This window comes from Rhinoderma darwinii, chromosome 2 (genome assembly GCF_050947455.1).
Source record: "Rhinoderma darwinii isolate aRhiDar2 chromosome 2, aRhiDar2.hap1, whole genome shotgun sequence".
NCBI classification, from domain to species: Eukaryota; Metazoa; Chordata; class Amphibia; order Anura; family Rhinodermatidae; genus Rhinoderma; species Rhinoderma darwinii.
The window spans coordinates 380780181-380801446 of NC_134688.1; the positions used below are offsets into that span (position 1 = coordinate 380780181).

The 21266-nt window shown below is 40.0% G+C and overlaps 2 protein-coding genes across 3 annotated transcripts in view; both read right to left on the reverse strand.

Moving 5' to 3' along the window:
* Positions 1-437: 437 nt before the first annotated feature.
* The window catches only part of LOC142743307 (X-linked retinitis pigmentosa GTPase regulator-like), a 67688-nt gene continuing 46859 nt past the window's right edge, over positions 438-21266 (reverse strand). Inside the window, exons 14-17 of one of the 2 annotated variants that reach the window (XM_075853950.1) lie at positions 6647-6838; positions 6263-6314; positions 5328-5413; positions 438-4326 (exon numbers count right to left, since the gene is read on the reverse strand). In XM_075853950.1, the coding sequence (XP_075710065.1) occupies positions 4084-4326; positions 5328-5413; positions 6263-6314; positions 6647-6838 (573 nt within the window). In that variant the 3' untranslated portion in view covers positions 438-4083. Of the gene's footprint in view, positions 4327-5327; positions 5414-6262; positions 6315-6646; positions 6842-21266 lie in introns of both variants that reach the window. The other variant, XM_075853949.1, reaches the window with a different exon arrangement.
* On the reverse strand, positions 18659-20802 carry LOC142743737 (uncharacterized). Its single transcript, XM_075854760.1, has 2 exons — positions 19828-20802; positions 18659-19782 (listed from the first exon to the last, which is right to left on the reverse strand). Exons 1-2 carry the CDS (start codon positions 20800-20802, stop codon positions 18808-18810), a joined length of 1950 nt encoding a protein of 649 aa, XP_075710875.1. The 3' UTR covers positions 18659-18807.

Below are 21266 nucleotides of genomic sequence, written 5' to 3' on the forward strand. Positions count from 1 at the left end.
TTCTACGGCACGGACACCTATCCGCAGACACCTTTCTGTAGCGATACGGCCAATTGAACCGAATGGGTCCATAAAACCGTGGACCTTGGTACGGTCCGCGGTTTTACGGTTGTGTGCATGGGGCCTTAGAGAGAGGCTGAAGCTCGTAGTTACATCATATAGGACAACAGGCTTATCCCCATTGACTCATGGATATAAAGCGTGCCACTGAAGCCCGATTCTTACTGTTGCTATGAAATGGTCTAGCGATAAACGCGGCAAGAAAATGAACGTGTATAAGACTGATACATGTTCATGGAACTCATGGGGAACTTTAGCTTTGCGTTTCCCTTTAACAAACTATATAGTCAGTATTTGAACAGGGGACAATATTCTGTAAATTTGTCCATATGGTAATAATTTTATCTTCCCATTACAAAAATGGCATAAACGAACCATTATCATCCATAAACTTTATTTGGGTAAGAGGGCACAACACAGTTCCATGCCATTTCATGACATATTTACAACTCATTATTAAAACCACAATTTACTGGACGGAATTACAAAAACCTGTATGTGGTTTATCCCAAACTCGTGTACAAAAATACATATTTCTTTTTTTTTAATTTTTTTTATAACACTGAACAATTAAAGGCCACAGGAATTAAATAGATTTTCATTCACACATTCCGGTTACGTTTTACAAGAGTTTCAGTGTATCCACAATATCATGCGTACAATATATACAATTATAAATACATGTGGTTTACAAGGGTATAAAGTTCACTTCTCATGTGCAAGGATTACAAGATTATCAAATAGATGGAGGTGTTCAACTTTACCTAAACTGTATAAACAGCGACACTTAAAATCTTTTGTTTTATTTGATTTACTTTTAAAAAAAGGCTAAAAACAATTATATTTAGAAATGTTATATGTCCAAAAAAGGGACATTTAAAAAAAAAACAAAGTGCTGCAAAGTACTGCAACAAAGTGCCCACAATTGACCGTTTCACAACATTCCCATGATAATCTAATGTGAAACGGTTGAAATGTAGTGGTTTCCTATAAAGATTAATACACTGGGAATTCCGACCGAAAACCCGAACCAAATTGTGGTGCAGTATTTTGGCCGGAAGGCTTGATGCAGAAAACTGCGGGTAAAAAAAAAAAAAAAAATCTATACTTACCTGAAGCCATGGCCACACGTCCTCTCGCGTCCTGCAGCATGGCCGCCTAGGATGATGTTTCATCCCATGTGACCGATGCAGCCTGTGATTTGCTGCAGCAGTCACATGGTACGAAACATCATCCCTTGAGGCTGGGCTGGACGGAGTTCTGGGTAATTATAATCTTTTTTTTTCTGAGTTACGATTTTTGTTCAAATCCCATTCACTCTGCTGCTACTGTATTAGGCTCCATGCACACGACCATATTTTTCATCAGTAATTACAGACCCATTCATTTCTATTGGCCACGGACACCTTTCAGTATTTTTACTGATGGGCGTCTGTGCTGAAAAAATTATAGAACCGGTCCTATTCTTGTCCGTAATTACAGAAAGGACTCTCCCATAAAAGTTTATGGGAGCTTCCGTAAATACGGATGTCCGTCCATATACCGTCCGTATTTACGGAAGCATTGCTATGCAACATGTTGATGACATCATTTGCATCCTCCCTCTTTTTTTACTGATCCCTATATAATGATGCAACACGGACCGTATTTACGGACACCCTTCCGTAAATACAGATTAATTACGGATCCGTATTTACGGATATTTACTGATAGATGAAAATACGGTCGTGTGCATGGGGCCTCATGCTGCAGATTTTCCGTGTGAACCCAGCCTTAAGGTCAGTTCATGGAAGTTGTGTCGGAATCCGTGCCAAAAAATGGCCGAAACCTCATCCCATTGATTTCCCCACTCGCGCTTAGTTTTTTTAAAAATTTTTTTAAAGGCTGTGCAAAACGCCGCACAAACCGTGTCAAGAAAGTGCAAGCAGGTGAAAATCTGCCTCAACATTTCTGAAGGAATTTTGAGGCAGATTGTTCTGCCTGCAAAAAAAACCTCTGTGTGAACAGGGCCTTAAAGTGATTCTCAACCTGTTAGGACAGAATTTTGGGCTAAAAACCCTGATTATTAATTTCTTAAGCAGCCGGAGCTCCATTTTTCTGATACAGAGCTCCAAATCTCTATTAACCCCTTCTCGAAATTTGACATACATGTATATATATGATAGTTGGGAGAGGGGGTTGACTATGGAGCTGGCTCACAGGCTCCATTCGCCGGGGGTGTCAGCTGTATATTACAGCTGACACCTCACTCTAATGGCCGGGATGGGAGAGGACTCTGATCCCAGCCGTTTAACCACTTAGATGCTGCTGTCAAACACATCCAAGCCATTAGATGGAAAAAAAAGTTATCAAAAAGTAACATGCACCCTAAAATGGTATTAATAAAAACAACAGCTCGGCCCTGCAAAAATCAAAAATTACGGGTCTCAGAATATGGAGACAAAAGTATATAGATTTTTTTCAACAAATAGTTTTTGTTTTGTAGAAGTCGTAAACCTAAAAAAAAAAAATATAAATTTGGTATCGCCATAATTGTATTGACCCACAGAATAAAGTTAACACATCATTTTCACAGCACGGTAAACACAGTAAAAAATAAAGTAAAAGAATTGGTTTTTTTCTTTTCCATTCCATCCAGCAAAATAACTTTTAAGAGTTTCCAAGTACATTATATGGTGCATATAATGCAATGAAAACTACAACTTATACCACATATGTAGACTGAAAACTGTTATGGTTTTTGGAAAGTGGGGAGGAGAAAAAAAAAATGGCTGTGGTGTGAAGGGGTTAAATAATATGCTGGTTACTTGTAGCTGCCATTAGAGGGAGCATGGGAGCTTAGCGCCTAATGTATTTTTATTGAGCTCCTAAGCTCCCTCTAGTGGCAGCTCCAGGTAACCAGCATGTTATATTTTAAATATATGCCTATGTAGGGAACTTGGAGCTATGTATCAGAAAAAAACTAAAACTTGACCCTATTAAGATGAAGAAATTAATCTGCACATAATGTTAGACCTATTTAAATTTAAAATGGTATTTAAGGGTGGACATTCACTTTAAGCCTCATGTACATAACCATACTGAACACAGTATTGTAGTCCTTATCGTCCAGTATTGTGTGCCATATATAGCACTGTATTTCCCCAAGGAAAAATTAAAACAGTGTTAGTGTCTAGGGCAGAGGTTCCCAACAAGTTCTAGCTCGGGAGTCACTTTAAATACGACAGGTGGTGTTGAGCTACAATGGATATTTAGTGCAAAAGTGTATTAAAGATATGACCAAAGTGCTTCTTACACTAGCATTACCTGCCGGTGATATGGTCTTAACCCTAGTGCCAAGTTTTAGTAAAATTATGACATTCCTGGTGCCATCAGGGTACACGAGTATTTGAAGTTACGAACAGCTAGGGAGTCACATGTAGAGGGGGCCTGAGAGCCACATGTGGCTCCCGCCACTGGTTGGACAATGGCCTCGTATATATGGCATCCAATGGAGCATGCTGTGTTTTTTATGCAAACTTTTCATGAAAAAACATTGTATACCGCCGTATGGAAATACAGAGGATGTATACCTCCATAGATTTGCATCACCACCGTATTCAGGATCTGTATCAAATTTTTGGGATATATAAGACATGTTTAGGTCCCATTAAAATGGATAAAAGAAAAGCATGATGTTAATCTTGTGAATGTGTATTGTCCAATTCAGTACTATTGTTCTCTTTCCATAAATTCCACTTCATACACAACCACATGGGAATGGGAAAATGAAGTGTTAACCAGTTGTATAAAATCCTGGGCTTTTGGAAATGCATGAAAATGGTGTTTGAATTAGCAAAGGAGGAAAAGCTGGAAATGGTGTAAACCAAGTAAATTGCTTTTCGCAAGTTCCCTGAATTGTATGTTACCCAGTTTCAGGCTCCCCCAGTTACTTTGGTTCCACAGGACAGAGAGAGCAAGAAATGTACCCAATAAGTCCTAATGAAATAGGTCTCACATTGCCATTTTCCAGATTTTTAGCCCTCATAACAATAGACATGTGGCAGACTTGGATTTTCGGTCTTGAGCATTTTGCCCAGTGTCTGTGGCTCCCATATTAGTGGGCTCAGTGACTTTGGGATTTTCCTGTTTTCTACCCTCATTTTCATCTTTGCTTTCCTTACTTCTGGACTTTTCATCGCCATTCTCTTTTGAAGCAGCAGCGACATTCCCATTTCCTTGCAATGACTTCTGACTTGTTGTGGATCTTCTTTTAAACAGCGATAACTGAAAATAATGAATATGAGAAGGTGTCATTTTCTTTAGCGCACATTAGTGTTGTGTGACAATGGTAGGTTATAAAATGGCAAATGTGTTTAAATCATTAGAGAAGCGACCGCATGCATAGTCACTCATGGGAAACACGGAAACCGACGAACGTGTGCCGATTCTATGCTAGGAACAGAGACCAGGCATTTCCGATCTTGGGATTCTCGAGGGCTGGAACGTTGGGACCCCCTCCAATCAGAGAGCAGTATACAGTAGTGACAGGCACGCCGATTTCAACTGTGTGTCATTTATGTGTGAATACAATATGTTCTAGTTTGGCTGAATTTACAGCTTATTAGTTACATCACACTACAAGCTCGGAGTCCAGTGTATTCATGAGCTGCCCACCCGCTGCTTGTTAACAGCTTTCTCCATTGTATTAGGATGCACCATAGAAATAAAGGCTAGATGGAAATCATGGGAAAAGTTGCTGCTATTTGTAATTTTTTTTTTTTTTGTGCTCCTTTACATCTTTTGTAGGAGTTGCTGTTTCTGATTAGACCACGTTTAGCTAATATTGGTGCATCTATAGCACCTCCAGTCACGTAAGTAAACTTGTCCCCAAACCAAATATCCCACATATTATGTATAAAGATACATGTAACCTATTGGTGAACATATTTAAAGCTTTTTGAGTTTTGTTCAGTTGTTTCTTCCTCCTGAGTTTTCCCAAAAGAAAACTGTGAACATTTCAGCTCCCGGCAGGATAAATATACCTGGTTTGCCATTTAGGAGAAAGAATAAAACGGGTGACAACTTCTACAGTATCTGTAATGGCCGCAGATTTTCAATTTTTTGGAATACACACTATTGGAAGAAACTAAGAAGAGAATTGTAAACATCCTGAGAAAAGAGCGCATCAAAGGTTTATACATTAGAAATATATAGTTACTGATGATTTTTTCGATATTAGGTTTTCAAAAGGAAAGTGCCCTTCTAAATCTAAAATATGTACTCACCCGCCTTGTTTTCTCAAGAAATGTTGTTTTGCCTGAATCATTTTCAGAAGAGTTGACTCCATTAACAGTTTTCGGTAGTTCTAGTTCTGCACATAAAGAAACAGAACAAAAATGCATCAGACTTTACCCAACTTATATATCGGCATTTTCACTACTTAGGGACCTGTCCTGTAACTTACAGACACTTCTATTTCCTTTGCAGCTTTTGAAGAACTTCTTTGACTATGTTCACATCTGCTTCATTGTTTCCATTCATAACGGAAACCACAACGCAGTGACGATGACTTAGAACACCGGTTCCTGACAGACCCCATTGACTTATAATGGAGTCTCTCGGATTCCGTCGTGGTGTCCGACGTTTGGACAAGAAGAATTGTGCTGCATGAAGCAATATTCTTTCTGTAAAATCTGACGGATTCTGCAAAGGGGGCTTCGAACGTAGCCTTATCCAAATTACTGTATAAAATGACTATTTAACATAGCTTACAACTTTAGGCCTCATGCACACAGCCTTGCCCGTAATCACAGTCTGTGATTACGGATACGGCCGGCTGCTGATGGCCACGGACAGCCATCCGCATTTGCGGGCCGTGCTCCCATTTAAAGTATGGGAGCATGGCCCGCCAAAAAAGCAAAAAATATGACATGTCCTATCTTTTGCGGAGGCTTTCTCCGGCACGGACAACTTCCTGTAAATATACTGGAAGGTATCCGAGGGCAATAGAAGTGAATAGGTCCGTAAGAACGGATGAATTCTACGGTCGTGTGCATGGGGCCTTAAGCATCCATCAGTCTCGCCTAAAGTTTAATATTAGAACAGACGTTCCATACCGTGGCAACTGATAGAATCCTATTTAAGGACTATGTTTCCGCAGGGTGGTCGGCTAACACTTTCCAAAATTACATGTTCAGGGTTACTGGAAAGAATTACATACCATTTTCCACTTTGTTGATGGATGTACTCTCTGCTTGGTTCATTTTTGTGGCCTAATAAGGAACAAAGTGTACATGACTGTGCATACATACATACATACTGGAAAATTGCATAGCTTTTGAGTATACAAAGCATAACCCTTATTTACTGAAACTGAACAACCCCTTTAAAAAATACATATAAACTCTAAAATGGTGTTCTAAGGTGGACATACCCTTTGAACATGAAAGAAGCACAACCAAACAATAAAATCGAATATAATTGCCTTCACTGCTATAGATAGTTGTTTTTGGTTTGGCATAATGGCCGCTAGATTAACCTGAACCATTTATCTGTTCTTCTGACTGATAGACATATGATCATATCCAGACAGTTGCATTCTTACCTCTTCTGTTGTCTTCAGGTTTTCCTCAGGTTTGCACTCAGGTGTTTTTGGCTCATTCTTTTCTATTGCGGAGTCTTCTTTATCTTCTTCTACCTCTTCATCTTCCTCGACTTCTCCATCTTCCTCCTCATCCTCTACTTCCTCCTCTTCTTCTACTTCATCCTCCTCAGACTCTTCATCTTTATCGGTTTCCTGCTTTACATAAAGAATAACAGAACTCTTTCAGAATATTTTCATAATGTTCCAAACTAAGGTGTCTACCTGGCTCGTAAAACCGGTGTAGTTGTCACTTTGCCTGCTATTTCTCTGTAAATATTACACGGCATTGTTTTATTAACCACACTGTCAATGCCATTACATGAGAAAAGAATGGAAAATGCAGGATTGCACAAAACGCTGAAATTGTGACATATGTAGTGGAAATTTCTATTCACAGACTATAGCGGAGAGTAAGTTCTAGTAGAAAGCAAGACTGTTAAATTGTGCCAATGACCATATATACTGGATATAGGACTAAATAAATAGGGGGCTGCATTTCTGTATAAAGATGTGTACGGACAGGCTATTAGGCCAGGCAAAGAGCCAGAGTAATGAATGGACTTCAACATAAGAAACACACAAGAGGCGATGTGGCTACAGTCAAACAGATGGAAAAGGTACACACACACACACACACTAGTAATCTGGGCCATCACTAATAAGTCTTAGGCTATAAGATGGGCCTCACCAGTAATGTTTTTGGTTTTTTCCAGCCAGCAGTATAAGCAAGCCCCACTTAATACATACATATGGATGTAGACATCCTAGAATAGACAGGAAATGGAGAAGACAAAAAAAAAAAGATGAAGGTGAAAGAACACAAAACTTAAAAGGAACAGGAGCAGAATTGTACAGAGGCGTAAAGCAAACAAAATTATGGTTAACCCTTATTATTCAGCATAACGTGGTCTATTCATTCACATCAAAGAAAAGGTCAGTGTTGTAGAGAGAACAGCATGTTTAAAGCTACGACGTCAGACAAAACGATGAAAAAAACACAGAACAACAAATGGCGAGAATTGTAAGCAGAGGCCTACCTCAGAGACACACGCTCACGAACCAGAGTCATTCTCTTTATCAGAGGTGGAAGTATAAAAATGGGTTATATTTTGGGAATTTCTGCCACTCACTACACAGAACGACTCCTTCGATACACACAATGCAGTCTTAATCACCTTTTCTGCGGCTTTTGAGTGTATTCACACACATTAGTACCTGAGCCGTTAGAGACTTACAATATAAGCCCTATGCACATTGCCATATTACAGCTCCGTACAAGATCGGGGTTGTACATAGCTGTAATAGGGTACTCCTAGACATGTATGGGTCCATACTGTGCCTCCATATACTTCTGATTTTACACAGAGGTTTTTTCTACTTCTGATTCATACTGAATCCTACAGAAAATATTGTTCTATGTTCCATTGGATGCCGTTCTACTGAGAATAGAATACAGTGGCACACAGAGTGCCTACGGTGTTGTAGTGTAAAGTCAAGAGGGACTCCGTGTGCCAAGCTCTATGCACATGGGTATGAGCTCTTAGGCTGGGTTATAGAGTGTCGGAAGAAACTTGGGTATTTTTAGGAATCCCAGGACAAAGGTAGAGCATACAAACTCCATGCACAATGCTGTCCATGTCAGATTAGGTCTGTGTTCACATTCTGATAGAACACTACTATTGGTGTATGACGTATGTGCCAAACGTGTCAGTCAGCGTTTTTTTTAGCTGTATTGAATAGCATAGTCAACCACACTATTTCATCCAGAGGCATCCAGCAAAAAAAAAAAAAAAAAGTATTCTGTGTGGTATCATGTTTTTGTATAATAGGACCGTATGGGGGATGTATGGCACTGCATGTCCATACAGTGCTATACTCCCAAGCCTTCTGTTGAAGGTTAACTCAAAACACAGTGTAAATAGAGCCTTAAACCATTGGGTACCGTGCTACAAAATAAAAGTGCAATCCACTGCACCGTGTTTTGTGAACACATCCTAAGGTAAGGACATGTAGCAGCCGAGCAAACATGCGGTTTTACTGCACATTGGCACGGTTTTCAAATTGATCGTTAATGGCCGTGTGGTTTTGCGGGTAAAACAGCTGTTGTATATGACACGGTTTCTATATTTATGAGACTACTTACTAATATGACACTGTATTGATCAGATTGCATATATGATATCTTGTTCAAACATTGTGTTCTTGATTTCTACTTATAAAATAAAAAATAAAGTTCAATTAAAAAGTCAATTTGAAAAACTGCTCATTTTCGGCAAAAATGCATGTCCGAGTGGTTTTTGGCTGCATCGCCTGGTGGCCGCTACACGTGGCCTTACCCTAAGTGGTTGTACTACTTCAATTTTTCTTCATAAATCAACTGGCAACATTGTCAGGAATTTTGATTTTGTCTAAAAAAAACACAACCCATATACAATAACATATATTTTATGCTTACCTATAAGGACAAAAAGCTCAGCTGTTGAGGGATAAATTCATTATTTTCTCAGTTCTGTTAAGTGTTACTTACAAACAATCTGACCTTTCTAAGGGTACATTCCGACATAGCGGCGTCCGTATGCGGCCGAAACCCTGCTCACTTGCAGTGGCTAATGGCTGCACGATTTTGCCGAATATCACCGGCAAGATCGTCTGGCCACTTGCATGTGGGTGTGGTTTTGGTCGAACGAGGACTTCGCTACGTGGGACCGTAACTTAAAAAAAGGCTTCACCAGCTGGCAGACAAAACGTATTAGTAAAGCCTAAACTCTTGTTAAGGTATATTTACAAGGTGCAGTAAAATTTCAGTTTATGCCGCGAATACTACATAATTTCACGGTAATTGCTGTAATAAACCACAATTTTACTGCACCATGTGAATAGACCATTAACTGTTGTAATATAAGGATAAAACATCCCATAAAGCTCCCCAAATTCTACAGCGGGATTAAAACATAGCAAAAACAAAAAAAAACCTAAAGATCAAGTTTACACAAGGTGTTTGGGTTTACTCAACGTGTAACAACACTACCGCATCTGCAAAAACCTGGAAAATGGATCACGTTGGGCCTGATGTGGTTTTGCTACGATTTTCTTCAGTGCTTTAAAGTGAATCTAGAATGTTTTTATGTTTTTTTTCTAAAATTTTACATGTATCTATATGAACAAATATCACACAATATTTCAGTTTTCACACTGATTAATGAGCTTATTATAAAGCTGGAGGCAAATAACACAAGATCTCACCACTGACAGCTCACCTCCTCCCCCTCCCTGCACAAGGACCTCTGCACATGACAAAAAGCGTGTCCATAACTCTCCCATAGGAATCAATAGGTTGTTTTGAATTAAGGTTTCTTATGTCCATGTGACTGCCGTAAAGTAAATCTCTGGAACTGCTCTTCACAGCTCAGGCAAGATGGCTACCCCGATAATCACGTACAGAGTATACGAAAAACAACAACATACCATCAGAATATAAAAATAAATCAGCAAATGAACATGTCTCAATATTTAGTTTCAATAAGTAAACCTAGGTTTGCTTAAAACTATTTTTGTAGAAAACGGCACTCATGTTTTTTCATTTCGACTTTTTTTAAAGGCTATGTAGACCTTTGAAAACGTTAGACATTTTTATTAAGAAAAAAAACAATCAGTGTGTTTGATGCAACTTTCTAATTATTTCTTATTAAAAATTATTTTTACTTTCCCAGATAGAGCTGCTTTGTATCCTGTATGCAGAGCAGCTGTACCTAGCGCTGAGACCGGAAATCCGTCCGGTGTCAGCGGGTCCTGCGTGACACGCAGTTTCCACTTACTATTGATCACATCTAAGTTATGAACAGAGCCATGCAGGACCCGCTGACACTGAAGCAGTCAGTGCCGCTGACTGGACAGATTCAGGTCTCAGCGCTAGATACAGCTGATCCGTATACAGGATACAAAGCATTTTTAATAAAAACGAATTAGAAAGTTGGACCAAACATACTGATACACATATATATATATATATATATATAAAGTTTTCAAAGGTGTACATAGCCTTTAATATCATTGTTTTTCCCATTGAAGCTAATGGGGCAAAATATCACCAAAAATGCGACAGATCGGAAATTTTTTGCAAACACAGCAAAACAAAAAAAACAACAGTTTTTAGGTGCAATGTGTGAATGAGTTTTACTCCAATGAAACACCTGGCTGCTGTGCTTTTTCCAAAATTGAACACATTGCAGAAAAACACAATATATGACCCCAACCTTAGAACTATAAAAGGGGTCATCCTACAATAATGCAGCAAGTCCATTCCCTATTGTGTCCTGTCCATTTAATAATTCGCTGTTCTATCCACGGTCTCTCAGCATGAAGAGCTTAAAGGCTATGTAGTGTTTTTTTCCCATTTTTTCTGGGGCACAGGCACATGGTGGGCGCTATTTGGGTATAACTACCGTAGAGCATGAACAGCAGAGTTCAGAATTGTGGAAAGATTAATTACATGGGCAGAGGCTGCAAAACCTACCCACAGATTGGCTGTGATAATATAGCACCCCTTAAAGGGGTTTTCCGAGTTAACACTTTTATGTGTCAGTGCTTTTAACCTCGGAATGTGATTACATTCGTAATAACCTTACTGTATCAAAATTGGCCCAGTTTCCCGATGCTACCACTGTGCACATGACTGGTGACGTCACTCTCTTTGTCCGCTTTGTTTACCAGTCATATACCTATCACGTGGTCAAACTGTTAAAAGTTTCTGCCTGGTAGACGTCACTAGTGACGTCCTGTGTATGGGCTGTTCTGTTATTCAGCCAGGAACGCGCATTCGAACAAGCGAGGGAACAGCAGGGGCAGCACATGGTTAAAAGCACTGACACATAAGGGTCAGTTCACACAGTTTTTGGGCGCGGAAACGCGCCAAAAAAAGGCCAAAATTGATTTCAATGGGAGGCAGAGGGTTTACGTCTCTGACCTCCCATTGACATCAATGGGAGGCAGAGAAAGCGTATTTCGGTGAGTTTTTGCCTATCGGAGCTCAATGGCCACGGGTGAAAAACGTGGAATTTTGAGGCAGAATTTTCCGCCTGCAAAAAAACTCTGTGTGAACATACCCTAAAAGTGTTAACTCGGAAAACCTCTTTAACCCCTTAAGGACACAGCCTGTTTTGGCCTTTAGGACACAGCCGATTTTTTTAAAATCTGACATGTGTTAATTGATGTGGTAATAACTTTGGAATGCTTTTACCTATCCAAACGATTCTGAGACTGTTTTCTCGTGACATATTGTACTTTATGAAAGTGAAAAAATTTGGTCGATAAATACAATATTTATTTGTGAAAAACGCCAAAAATTTTTGTAAATATAAATGTATCTACTTGTAAAACAGATAGTAATACCACACAAAATAGTCATTAGTTAACATTTCCCATATGTCTACTTTATGTTTGCATAGTTTTTTGAACGTTCTTTTATTTTTCTAGGACGTTACAAGGTTTAGGGCATGCCCAGACGTGGCGGATTTCTTCTGCAACTGTCCGCATCAATGCCGCACAAAATCTGCGTTGCAGATTCTGTTGCGGATCTGCCCAAAATGGGCATTAAATTGATGCAGACTAGCCGCTGCGTATTGAGGTGAAAGTACTTCCCTTCTCTCTATCAGTGCAGGATAGAGAGAAGGGACAGCACTTTCCCTAGTGAAAGTAAAAGAATTTCATACTTACCGGCCGTTGTCTTGCTGACGCGTCTCTCTTTCAGCATCCAGCCCGACCTCCCTGGATGACACGGCAGTCCATGTGACCGCTGCAGCCTGTGATTGGCTGCAGCCGTCACTTAGACTGAAACGTCATCCTGGGAAACCGGACTGGAGGAAGAAGCAGGGAGTTCTCGGTAAGTATGAACTTCTATTTTTTTTACAGGTTGATGTATATTGTGATCGGTAGTTTCTGTCCAGGGTGCTGAAACAGTTACTGCCGATCGCTTAACTCTTTCAGCACCCTGGACAGTGACTATTTACTGACGTCGCCTAGCAACGCTCCCGTAATTTCGGGTGCACACACGTAGTCACCCGTAATTATGGGTGCACACACGTAGTCACCCATAATTACGGGAGCCCCATTGACTTCCTCAGTCTGGCTGTAGACCTAGAAATACACATTTTAAGAAATGTCATGTTAAAAAACCAATACGCTCCGCAGTACATATAACATCTACATTACATCTGCGGACTTCATTGCGGAATTTTGAATCTCCATTGAAGTCAATGGAGAAATTCCGCAATGAGTCCGCAACCAGTCCGCCACAACCATTGTATGCTGCGGACACCAAATTCCACACCGCAGCCTATGCTCTGCAGCGGAATTGTCCGCAACGTGCAAACGAACCCAACCACAAAGCTGTGGAAGGCAATGGAGAAACGGGTCCGCTGCGGAATTCCAGAGCAAATCCGCTACGTCTGGCCATGCCCTTAGAACTTTATCAGCAATTTCTCACATTTTCAAGAAAATGTCAAAAGCCTATTTTTTTGATGGACCAGTTCAGTTCTGAAGTAGCTTTGAGGGCCTCATATATTAGAAAATCCCCATAAAACACCCCATTTTAAAAACGGCACCCCTCAAAGTATTCAAAACAGCATTTAGATAGTTTCTTAACCCTTTAGGTGTTTCACAGGAATTAGAGCAATGTAGAGGTGAAATTTACAAATTTAATTTGTTTTGATGAAATAATTTGTTTTAGACATATCCCACATGTGGCTCTAGTGCGCTAATGGACTGAAACACCGGCCTCAGAAGCAAAGGACCACCTATTGGGTTTTGGGGCCTCCTTTTTATTACAATATATTTTTAGGCACCATGTCAGGGTTGAAGAGGTCTTGTAATGATGAAACAGTGGAATAAAAGGAGAAAAAGAACCCCAACATTTGTAAAGCAAATTCTCCCGATTACAGGAATAGCCCATATGTGGTCATAACTTTCTGTTTGGACCCACTGCAGGGCTCAAAGTCAGGAGCGCCATTTAGATTTTGGAGCGCAGATTTTGCTGGAATGGTTTTTGGGTGCCATGTCGCATTTGCAACACCCTGGAGGGTCCAAAACAGTGGAAAAGCCCCAAAAGTGACCCCATCTTGTAAACTACACCCCTCAAGGAATTTTTCTAGGTGTATAGTGAGCATTTTGACCCCCACAGGTTTTATGCTGAATTTGTAATTAGGCCGTGAAAAAGAAAATCACATTTTTTTTCTGAAAAACATAGAAGTTTTTAATTTTTACAAGGAATAAAGGAGAAAAAGAACCCCAACATTTATAAAGCAATTTCTCCCGATTACAGGATAATCCATATGTGGTAATAAATTGCTGTTTGGACCCACTGCAGGGATTAGAATGTGAGGAGTGCCATTTGTATTTTGCACAGATGTTTTTTGGGTGCTATGTCACATTTGCAGAGACCCTGATGTACCAGTACAGTGGAAACCCCGAACAAGTGACCCCCATTTTGGGAACGACACCCTCAAGGAATTTATTCATGGTTGTAGTTGGTAGTTTGAGCCTACATTTTGTTGGAGGAATTAACGTATAGCCGATGTAAAAATAAAATTTAGATTTTTTTTTCTCACAAATGTGTCATTTATAGGACATTTTTCTTTGTATCCAGTACATGAAACTAAGGAAATGTACCCCAATGTTTATTTAGCTGTTTCTCTTGTTCAAAATGACCCCCACTTAGGCCGAAATCTGATCTTTGTCAACATGGTAGGGCTCAAAAGCAAGGAATACCCTGTCGTTTTCAGAATATAGCTTCCACTTACAGAGGATTTAAGCTGGCAGAACAATGTAACACCTCCACAAGTGACCCCATTTTTAAAATCAGATCCTGAAAGTATTTATTTAGGGGTATAGTGATCATGTTGATCCTATATTTTTAGCTGGAATTATGGGAGAGCATAAAACTGAAATGCCTTGTGGCTTTTTGGGCCTAGTGAGATAAATTCCAGGCACAAAGTTCTGAAGTGACTGAGCAGAAAACACCGCCCTCCAGTATGCATCTAGGGGTATAATGAAATTGTTTGTTTTATTTGAGGTATAATTCCAATTTTTAAATGGGCACTAATGTAATGGAAATATGGATAAAATATCTGTACGTCTATATGAAAAGAGCAAAACAAAGTTAGAGAATGAATTAAATTAATACTTTAGAGAAGAATGATAAGAACAGAAACATTCTTTGATGCACAACCCCGGCTTATAAGTGTTGCAATGATAACCCGTGTCTTTTCGAAGTCCATTTTTCAAACGCAACATTTTTTGTAGGGCCGTCTTTTTTTTTCAGTGGGTGGAATTTCGGCTGTGAAGTGCTGTCCAGGTACAACTCTGCTGGCCTGACTTCCATGGGATGTGCTTGCACCCTCTTCTGCCCGGTCTTCGAACAGTAATTGCTTTATTACGTGTCCTTGATATTCAAGATACCGGGCAATATTTCCTGTCTTGCGGTAAATTATAAAGCAATTACACAGTGCTGTTTGAATTAAATGCACTGCGACCTTTTTATACCAGACGCCCGACTTCTGCACCGCGTTGTATGGCTGTAATAATTGGTCAGCCAGGACCACCCCTCCCATGTGCGAACAGTACTCTTGTATGCACACAGACTTGAGGGCTGTGGTGTTACTGCTTCTTACAGGAACAGGGGTGCTGCTGTCTATTCTTGCGGACGTGAGGATGAAGACGTCTTTTTGTCCTTAAACTTAGTCAGCATAATGTATGCATTATACAGGGACCTGCTTTTGCCAAGTCCCAATTTTTGATCCACCAGATTTTTGCGGAGGCCTCTTTGATTCCTCCTTACTGTACCACAGGCCACTGTCCCTTTCTCAAACAGACACTTGAAAAGAGGGACGCTGGTATAAAAATTGTCTATGTATAGGAGATACCCTTTACCTAGCAGGGGGTATAAAAGGTCCCAGACAATTTTGTCACTTATGTTGAGGATGGTGGGGCATTCTGGTGGACGGATCTTGGAATCTTTTCCTTCGTAGATACGGAATCTGTGAGTGTGCCCACTTTCACTCTCACAGAGCTTGTAAATTTTGATTCCGTATCTTGAACATTTACTTGGCAAATATTGCTGGAATCCCAACCCCCCCCCCCCCTTGAACAGCACGAGTGACTCGTCGATGGCAATATTTTTCTGTGGGGTGTATGCCCCTGAAAATTTCTCATTAAAATGAGTCAGTAGTGGCCTAATTTTAAATAGTCTGTCATGGGTAGGGACATCAGGGACAGGGCACTGGCTGTTATCGGTGTAATGCAGAAATTTTAACAGCGCTTCAAAACATGTTATCATTACTGCCCTGTACATTGGCGTGTCATAAAATACGTCAATGGACCAATAGGACCGTATAGTGGGTTTTTAAATAAGCCACATATTCAGAAAAAGCCCCAAAAACTTTCGCATTTCTGCAGCATCAGTGGGATGCCACATCTGGCTTCTTGCATAGTAAGAGATGGGGTGATTTGCCAGAAATTGTGATGCGTACAGATTTGTTTGTGTAACCATCAAGTTCACTAACTCTTCTGTGAAAAAGATTTTTAAAAAAATCCAGTTTGCTGTACCCGGTGGTGTCAAATTTTATTCCCAGGCAGAAATGAATTCTGGAATTTGATCTCCTTACAACTGTGACAGGAATGAGGAGATCGGAGCTGGGGAAGGCGATTTTTTCACATTTTGGCTGTGATTGGTCAGTTTGGATTGATTGACCAACCACAGCCATCTCCAGGCGGGGACAGCTGCGATCGGTCCCGCCACTAACATATATGACTATCAGCTGTCTATGACTGTTCGGTCACAGTGTGTTTACATGCTGTGACAGTTTAACTGCAGGACGAGAATGCTCGTCCTAATGCGGCAAGCACACGCTGCTCAGGACGAATATTCTCGTCCTGATTCGGCAAGAGGTTAATGACCAGGTCAATTTGAGTTTGTTCATTTTTGTTTTTCCCTCCCCACATTCCAAAAGCCTTAACTTTTTTATTTCTTCGTCGACATAACCGTATGAGGGCTTGTTTTGTGCGGGATATGGTGTAGTTTTTGATGGCACCATCTATTGTACCGCATAACGTACTGGGAAGCTGAAAGAGAATTATTTGTCGGGTGAAATGGGCAAAAAACAGCAATTATGCCAATTTTTTTTTGCCATAATAGGTTTTGTTTTTACGGCATCCATCAGGCGGTAAAAACTACATATTCATCTTAATCTACAGGTTGATAGGATTACGGCGATACCATATTTATATGCTTAGTCACCATATTACAAGAGCCATAACGTTTATATTTTTCCATCAATTTAGCGGTGTGGGGGCTTAAATTTTGCGGGGCGAACTGTAGTTTTACAGACACCATTTTGGGTTACATGCGACATTTTGATCACTTTTTATTCAGAGCTAAGGTGACAAAAAAACAGCAATTTTAATGTGTTATATATATATATTTTTTTTGCGACATTTACCGAGCGGGTTAAACAACGCTATATTGTGATCGTTTGGTTATGTTAACTTTTATAAAAAAAAATTGCCTGTGGAACGTCATAACATCATTGAAGCCTGAGGAGCATGACGATTCTGAAGTTTTTGATGAAAACTCAGGTACGCTTTAAGTCTTCATTAAAGATTTTCTTTTACTGGAACTAAGGGGTCAAGCCCAACTCATGAAAAACAGCCTCAGAAAATATTTCCCCTGATCTAACTTTCCAGTTTTCTTTGCACATGTGGGCAGTAAGCTTTCTCGCCATATTATAATGGCAGTGTGCTTTACAGGACTGCAGACAATGCCTGGTTATACACATGGCGATCTCAGATTTGCTTGCAATTTTTCCGCTATGGGAGAAAAGTCCATGAAGCTCCAGACAAGCCAATATTTTACCAATATTGTCGCCAGAAGCGGTTTGGAAGAGAGTAGTAAATGTTGCAATTGAGAACAGATGGTCCTTACACTTTATGCAATTCAGCACTTGGACGTCGTTTTCTGGATGTTTATGTGGCTTACTGCTTTGCGACTAAGCTGTCGTTGCTCCTACACATTTTCCTTTAACATAACAGCATGGCCAAACTCATTAACTTAAATGGCTGTCCACATACTTTTGGCCATGTAGTGTATATATACACATACATCTGCTGCGTCTATTATTTGTTTTCAAATTATTATTGTTTCTTTCAGTCCAAAATAAAAAAGGGATTCCAATTTCATAGAATTGCGAATACTTTTACTCATTGTTAGAAATAATAATTCAGACACACAAATTGTATATATTAAATGTTACAAACAAACAACATACAAAAGAGAACAGAAGATAAAATAAAACATACAGAAACAAGAAATGTCAGCAAGGCAGAAAACATAAAGAATGTGTTAGGCTTCGTTCACATCTGCGTCGGGGCTCCGTTGGACCTTTCCATCAGGGGAAACCACGAATGGAAACCAAACTGAAACAAAGAGAAACCATAGTTTTCCGTTTGCATTACCATTGATTTCAATGGTAAAGTATCCGTTTGTCACCGTTCTGTAAAGTTTCCCCTGATGGAAAGGTCCGATGGAACCCATGAACGGAGCCCGACGCAGATGTGAACGAAGCCTTAGAAACAGAAGGAAATAAAGGAAGTAAACATGGGCACATACATAGCACCAACAGGACATTACTTGCATGTCAACACACAAAATGCAGCGGTCATACAATATATCTATGGCATATTTATATACAAAATGGTGGAGAAGTTCCTCACTGCTACTCTAGAATTAGCTGTATAAACTATATAAAAAAAAATATATAAAAAATAAGGCTATCAGTTCATAGTCGAATTAGATACGAGGAGACAAGGAAAATCCAATAACATCACATTAAAGGGGTTGTTTCACCGCAGGCAACACCTTTAATGAGAGCCAATACAGCAATTTTTGCTGGGGGAAGATTCGCCTCTGCATCACAAATGGCTCTCTGAGTGAATGGATCAGCAGAGGTTTCGACCCACCTCTATGACGTCCATTTGCCCCAATACTGCATATGGAAATGGGATGCCTTAGTAAGAAAGAACCTTTAACTCAGCCCTGACTAAATTACTATTTAATAAGAGCAAATATCCAAGTATTATTTTAGTGTTAGGTATTGTGGTAAAATATTATCCCAGAATTGAACAAATTGATCCACAGATTTTAGTTTTGCCAAATGTTCTGGTTTTGTCGATTCAGATTCTTTAAGTTCCTGTTTCTTAATGTTTTTAACATTCTTTTTCTGCTTTTCAGTTTCTTTGGTAGTTTTCATTGAGGTTTGTTCCTCTTTTTTATTCTTCCCACTATTTTCTTCTTTTGTTTTTTTTTCATCTTCCTCCTCCTCCCCCTCTTCTTCTTCCTCCCCTCCCTCCTCCTCCTCTCCCTTTTCTTCTTCTTCTTCCTCCTCTTCTTCTTCCTCCTCTTCTTCCTCCTCTTCTTCCTCCTCCTCCTCCTCCTCTTCCTCATCTGCCCCTTCTTCTTCTTCCTCCTCCTCCTCTTCCCCCTCTTCCTCCCCCTCCTCATCTGCCTCTCCTTCTTTCTTCTCATCTGCCTTTTCCTCTGCTTCTTCTTCCTCCTCATCTGCCTCTGCTTCTTCTTCCTCCTCATCTGCCTCTGCTTCTTCTTCCTCCTCATCTGCCTCTTCCTCCTCATCTGCCTCTTCGTCTTCCTCCTCCTCCTCATCTGCCTCTTCGTCTTCCTCCTCCTCCACATCTGCCTCTTCGTCTTCCTCCTCCTCATCTGCCTCTTCGTCTTCCTCCTCCTCCTCATCTGCCTCTTCTTCCTCCTCCTCATCTGCCTCTTCTTCCTCCTCCTCCTCCTCATCTGCCTCTTCTTCCTCCTCCTCCTCATCTGCTGCCTCCTCTTTTTCCTCATCTTCTTCTTCCTCTTCCTCATCCCCTCCATTCTCTGCTTCTTCCTCATTACTTTCATCCTCTTTCCCTTCTTCACCTTCCTCCTCCTCTTCTTCCACCTCTTCCTTTCCTTCATTTTCCACTTCTTCTTCGCTCTCATCCTCCATTTGTTCTTCACTGTCTGCCTCCTCTCTTTCAGCTTCCTCATTTTCATATTCTTCCTCTTCTAATTCATCATTGGTCTCTTCCTCTTTTGAGGTTTCTACCCGGTTATCTTTTTCTAAGTCATCTTCTTCCTCTTCTTCTTCCCCAACTTCCTGGTCTTCCTTATTTACCACCTCTTCTTCTCCATCCTCATCATCCCCTTCCTCTGTAACATCATCTTTTAGGTCACCCTCTCCATCTCCCTCCACATTACTACTTATAACAGAAATGTTCTCAACTCTTTTTACGGTTTTACTTTCTTGCAAGGCAAATACTTCCACACTTTCCTTTTGCTTTACAACAAGTATTTTATTTTCTCTCTTTTTCTTATAACATTTAGGATTTGCTTGTTCTTCTGAACCCACAGTACTACAAGAACTGTTCTCCTCCTTAAAACATAGTACTCTATTGCCATCATTACGCTTGGATCCTTTCCCTATATGATGACTGCCATCTACTACATTGTTTAGGTTTGTGACACCTTTTACTAAATTAACATCTTTTCTGAATGTCTCTCCTTCGAAGTTATCTGATCTGGATGACAAGTGTGAAGTATGACCAGACTTGCTTGAAAAACAGTTCCTATCACTACTGCTTACCGTCTTTAACCCTTTAATAGAATCATGGCTTAGAACACGGATAATCTGGGGGCATTTATTACGTGTTTTATCAACCGGAGAGGGGGTTGTGCTATCTGACTCGCTAGCTTCGAGAGAAATGACACTAGACTTAACCTGTATTAGTTCTGCTTGGCTATCTTTTGATATTAACTTTTCTTGTCTTCTGCTACTGGCCTTAGAGATGACCTTATCTGCCTTAGTATCTTGAGCAGAATTCAACTGTTCTTGACTGGCAACAAACTTGGATTTTCCAGCTTCAGATGCCCTTCGAAATTTGGCCTGCATGTATTTCTTAACGGCCTCTGCTTGGGCATCTACACTAGTAATTCCAGATTCATCACTATTAGAACTGAATGAATTGCTTTTTAGTGACCGAGATGAAAGTCGAGATCTGCTCCTTTGCTTCATTTGCTTCATCTCAACCTTACCATCACCTTTCAGTTCCACATTTTTAATGTTCTTCTATTCCACGAGAGGCAACACAATGAAGAAAAATGGAAAGAATAAGAACAGGTGAAATGAAATGCACGGGAAAGCAAAAGGAAAAAGCTAATAGAAATGTCAAAGGAGTACTATACTATAACAAAATAGTGCCCTACGGCTGGAAATGAGGACGAGTACAATGCTTAAATATATATCCTGTACTCATTCCAGCCTCTGGGGCATTATTTTGTTGCAGTGTAGAACCCCTATAAAACAGAAAAGTAAGACGATATGATGGAAATGAAAAGTCATAGAATTTAGAATACAAATTGAAGAGAAAAGCTAATTTTATGTCATACCCTAAAATTTGTCCAGGAATTAGAAGCACTAGATCAACAAAATACATTTCATGAGCGGTGCAAAGACTAATAAAGCTTTACAAGTCAAAGAAGCGGTAA

Bases quoted from the DNA above. Each gene is read 5' to 3' on its own strand.
- LOC142743737 (XM_075854760.1), bottom strand. From the start codon at position 20,802: ATGAAGCAAATGAAGCAAAGGAGCAGATCTCGACTTTCATCTCGGTCA. The intron at 19,783-19,827 runs GTAGAAACCTCA...GAATTAGAAGAG, and splicing joins ACTTAGAAAAAGATAACCGG to GAAGAATATGAAAATGAGGA.